Genomic DNA, 5,089 nt, shown 5'->3' on the forward strand with positions numbered 1-5,089 from the left:
ACCAAAACAAATATTAGATGAACCTTAGAACAATTAACACATAGAGGGAAAGAAGAAATAAGGAAAAATAAAGGTAACATATATTAGAAGAAATAACATTAGAAGTAGTAAATATATAAATCTTAAAAAAACAAAATTGATTTTGACCACATGCATTATACTGCTGAGATGTTCCCAACTTTAAGATTTCTTTATACGCATTAAAAAATAAGAGACAGATTTTCATCTTCATTGAGTGCAACTTTGTTTCCCACTTTGGCTATGTGCAACCTGGTTTCCCACTTTGGCAGCGCCTTCAAATTAAAATATGACCAGAAACTCTAATAAAATAAAAATAATAAATGTTAATATTCCCCTTAATGTTAATAATAATAATATTAAGAGAATATTACAGCAAAGATATACATAGTGTAATCATCAAGTATGAAACATTAAATTAGAGGAAAGCTTAAAATATGAATATATTATACAAAAGTGTATGCAAAATTAATTAATCAGGCAAAATTCATATAAAATGGAATTTTTCGTGCATGCTTTTAAAAATTTCTTAAACTGAGATGGTGATTAACTAGATCAAAATAAGAAAAATAGCAAATGAAATAGATGAATTTCAGTGACTACAAAATTAAGGTAGCTGAGACCCCCCCCCCCTCATCTACTGTAGCTTATCTGAAATTTACCATTCTTCTCACTGTTTTCTTGAAGGAAGTTGTTTGCCATCCTTTCCCTGCATCTTGTGCTTCAGAAGCTTCTTTGGAGAGAAGGGTTTACTTTTCAGAAGCTCTTCCTTCTTAAGCTCCCAAGCTTCATCCTTCTCATCCAGTTGGATTCCCTTTGATTTTGCCATCTGGCAATATGCCCTGTGTTCTATTTCAGCTCTAGATCAAAAGGAAAGAGGAAAAGGTTTTGGATAAGCTACTACCCATGGCTGATCATGACTTGAAAGGGACTCTTTCCATTGAGAAGGCTGGGGGATTTTGCATCCGTCTTTACCATAACCCGCTCTTGACGGCAGTTCTAAAATTAATTAAGAGCAGAAGAGCTTTGGCTTTGCTTTCTCAAACCCTAGAGGACACCAATGCAACAAAATATGGGAAAATTCCTTAAATACATATGGGTGCTTTAGCATTAGTTCAGTTCAGCTCTACAGAGAAATATCGGGTTAACACCAATGAAGGCAACTTCACTGATTGTTTATTCAGGCAAAAACGAAGCAGCAGGGGGCAAGTCACTCATAAAGGTTTGTTAGTACAATTACCATCCTCAATCCAAATGGGATTCCTCGAACAGAGTTCTGGATTTTAAAGTCTTGCAGAGCTCCTCATAGAACATGGAGAGGATGCATCAGAAGGGAAGGTGTCAAACGTGAGGAAGGCTTTTCGGGGTGAGGGGGAGGGAATGGCAAGAAAGCGGTACAGCTACTTCTCTAGTTACAATAGTTCATTTAGTGACCATTCTAAGTTACAACGGCACTGAGAAAAGTGACTTATGAGCGTTTTTCACACCACCATTGCAGAATCCCCATGGTCACGTCATCAAAATTGAGACTCTTGGCAACTATTTGTGATGATTGCAGTGTTCTGGCTTCATGTGATCACCTTTTCCAAGTCGAGGACTACCCGTATTGATGGAAAGAGCAGGTCCCGAAGACCTGCTACTACAGAGGAAAAGCAACTGATTGTTTGCTTTCCCAACATGCACTGGGGGAAAAGACTGGTCTGAATACCATCCATTTGAATTGTTTTGATATTTTCATTTTCTAACTTTGGACTGAGGTGAGCCCCTTTACTCCCAATGCATAAGGAAAGTTACAAGGTCACCTGCCTTAATTCTTCTGCCAATACCGTGCTTACATTTCTAAGAATTTGACGCAGGCTTTGTGCCCATAGATTTCTGCAATTCTTCTTGGAACATCTCCATAGAGATCTGGGGCATCCATCGGTGCGTGCAAGGAGTGCAGTGTTCTCAACGTGCCCAGTCGCCCTGATTCTGCAGCAAAATGAACTGGAGTCCAACCTGCCTCGGTTCGCAAAACCAGGCGAGCACCATGTGCCACAAGCAGCTTTACCATCTTTGAGTGGCCTGTAGAAAATGCAAACAGGACATTAGAGCAACAAGAATAGCTAGCAGCAGAAAATTTTCCCATTAACACAGAAGTAGCTCTTTTAGACCAGCCTCTGGAATCTCTTGCTTTGGGAAGCAGTTTTTTTATTTAATTCTGAGAACTGGGTCTTGTTGTGACTTCTTTAAACTATCAATTGGAGAACATTTTCACATTCTGCATAGGCTGAAATGTTCATGAATTACCTGGATGGATATTGGGTACTCCATTTTTTAAAATGTCTGTTCATACAAATACATAGTATAAAGTTATATGGAACTTGGCATTACCTTGTAACAACAACATATTGGAGATTCATGGTTCACATATTCTAATTTATTTACTTACTTAAATCTTTATAGCCTCCCACCTAACATATGTGAATATGGTGTTCTTGGGGTCATAGGCAGCATTCTTCCAAATACGGTGAGTTGAGTTGATGCCAAACAGTTTATTTTGGTCTCATCTGACCACAACACTTTCACCCAGTTCTCCTCTGAATTATTAAGATGTTCATTGGCAAACTTCAGACGGGCCTGTACACGTGCTTTCTTGAGCAGGGGGATCTTGCGGGCGCTACAGGATTTCAGTCCTTCACAGAGTAGCGTGTTACCAATTGTCAGTGCTTTTTTTTTGTAAAAGAAAAAGGTGCTGGAACTCACACATGTCATACAACCCAACCCGCCTTGCCTACTCTACAAGGTTCCATCCAAAAAAAGGTGCTGGAACTCCGTTCTGAGCATTCTATGAGAAAAAAAGCCCTGCCAATTGTTTTCTTGGTGACTATGGTCCCAGCTGCCTTGAGATCATTAGTTCTGGGCTGATTCCTCATCATTCTCATGATCACTGAAACTCCATGAGGTGAGATCTTGCATGGAGACCCAGCCCGAGGGAGATCAACAGTTATTTTGTGTTTCTTCCATTTGCGAATAATCGCACCAATTGTTGTCACCTTCTCACCAAGCTGCTTGGTGATAGTCTTGTAGCCCATTCCAGCCTTGTGTTGGTCTACAATCTTGTCCTTGACATCCTTGGACAGCTCTTTGGCCATGGCCATGGTGGAGAGTTTGGAATCTGATTGATTGGTTATGTGAACAGGTGTCTTTTATACAGGTAAAAGCTGAGATTAATAGCACTCCCTGTATAAAAGACACCTGGGAGCCAGAAAACTTGCTGATTGATAGGGGAATCAAACACTTATTTCACTCATTAAAATGCAAATCAATTTATAACTTTTTTTTGAAATGAGTTTTTCTGATTTTGTTTTGTTATTCTGTCTCTTACTATTAAAATAACACTGTAGCGCAGGGGTTCCTGCTCTCATTCTTTTGCCTCACGCAACCTCGAAGACATCGTTGCTGTCAAATAGTTTCTTTACTGGTGCAGAGCAAAGGAAGGATCACCTGGTGACCCCTTTTCCACTTTTATTTCACCAGGTACCCAAACGGGGATAAGGAAAGGCCACGCTAATAAACCTCCATGCTAATTAGCCGCAGCACCGATTCCAGAATCTGAAAGGTAAGCAGCGTTCTTGGCTTTTCCGCCTCAGCCTCCGCTTTTGCGCAACTTTGACCCCCGTTTTGATTTCTGTTACACCAGGACAGGGGTAGGCAACCTTGGCTCTTTTATGACTCGTGGACTTCAACTCCCAGAATTCCTGAGCCAGCATGGCTCAGCTTGGAAACCTCTCCCTTTCTCCTCAGCATGGCTGGCCCAGGAATTCTGGGAGTTGAAGTCCACGAGTCATAAAAGAGCCAAGGTTGCCTACCCCTGCACCAGGAAATACGAATTTGCTAACCGATCAGCTTTTGCGCGCTTGCTCTGAACAGGACGCGGCGGACGGCTGGGAAGAGGCCGGCTGCAAACCGAACTGGAAATTACCCGTTCGGAATTGCTCCGTGCACTCGTGTTACTTTCGGGCGCCGCGTTTTTTCCTTCAGTTTCCTTCTGGCGCAGGCGCGTCCCCCACCCGATGGCTCACCGTGTGCTGCCGCCCAGTGGAGCGGCGTTCTGTCGCTCCAGTCGGCGTCTCGGCCATTTGCGTCGGCGAGCCCGCTCGAGAGGATGTCTTCCGCTAAATCGTATTTACCCAAAGCCGCCGCTTCGTGCAGCTCCGTCATGCTGCCTTTCGCCCACCTCCTGAATCCAGCAAAACCTCTTAAGCCTAAGAGATGCGGCGAAGAAAGAATTCCGGACCCGTTTCTGCCGGGGCCGCCATCTACTCCACGGGCTGCTAAGGGCAGCGTAAAAAAAGATATAAAACCATTCCCCTTCGCGATTAGGACCGAGCCCTCTCCTGGTTCTCCCGTCTGTTGTTACTTGTTTCCTATAGAAACTGGCTCCTCCCGTAGGGAAGCCTTCCAGTTGCCCTCGGGAGCCCTCCTTTCACGGCGGCCTGCCGGAGAGCGAGAGAAGGAGCAAGGAAATCCTCCGGCGGCAGGAAAAGGTTGAAGTGGTGTAATTTGTTTTTTTTTCCTGGTCGCCGAGCTTTGCTTGAACGGGAGGAAACCCTGTTTGGAGGGCACCGAATCGCGGCGAAGGAACAAAGCTGCCCTCCAAGCAGCGAGCTGGTCTCTGCTGGAAAAAGCGGGGAAAGTTTCGGCACCTGCTGTTCCGGGCACGGGCTCTGCCTCCCCAAACAGCAGCGGATCCACCCGGTCCGCCTATCTCCCCCTCTCCTTTTTTTTGTGCTTTAGTTCTGCCAAATGGCAGTGCAGAATCCCTTTCCATTTATAGCAGAGGTCTTCAAACTTGGCCCTTTTATGACTTGTGGACTTCAACTCCCAGAATTCCTCAGCCAGCTTTGCTGGCTGAGGAATTCTGGGAGTTGAAGTCCACAAGTCATAAAAGGGCCAAGTTTGAAGACCCCTGATTTATAGTAAGGGATAAGGCAGGACAATCTTCTCCTTTCTGCCTAAATACTGGGCATCCTAAGCAGGTTCCTTAGGTTGCTTCTTTACACTTAAATGTTTTCTAACTGTACCTTAA

The 5,089-nt window shown here is 43.8% G+C and overlaps 1 protein-coding gene across 1 annotated transcript; it reads right to left on the reverse strand.

Annotated features, from left to right (window-relative positions):
* ANKRD66 (ankyrin repeat domain 66) lies at positions 1 to 4,298 on the reverse strand. The gene is made up of 3 exons (XM_081315442.1): positions 4,083 to 4,298; positions 1,854 to 2,082; positions 1 to 878 (listed from the first exon to the last, which is right to left on the reverse strand). The coding sequence occupies exons 1-3, from the start codon at positions 4,219 to 4,221 to the stop codon at positions 689 to 691; spliced, it is 558 nt and encodes a 185-aa protein (XP_081171568.1). The 5' UTR covers positions 4,222 to 4,298; the 3' UTR covers positions 1 to 688.
* Between the last annotated feature and the right edge of the window lie 791 nt (positions 4,299 to 5,089).

This window comes from Vipera berus, assembly GCF_964194415.1.
Source record: "Vipera berus genome assembly, chromosome: 1".
NCBI lineage: Eukaryota > Metazoa > Chordata > Lepidosauria > Squamata > Viperidae > Vipera > Vipera berus.

Coding starts and splice junctions, on each gene's coding strand:
- ANKRD66 (XM_081315442.1), bottom strand. CDS start 4,221: ATGACGGAGCTGCACGAAGCGGCGGCTTTGGGTAAATACGATTTAGCG. Junction 2,083..4,082: donor CCACTGGGCGGCAGCACACG/GTGAGCCATCGG, acceptor CATTTTCTACAG/GCCACTCAAAGATGGTAAAG. Junction 879..1,853: donor TGCGTCAAATTCTTAGAAAT/GTAAGCACGGTA, acceptor CTTTTGATCTAG/AGCTGAAATAGAACACAGGG.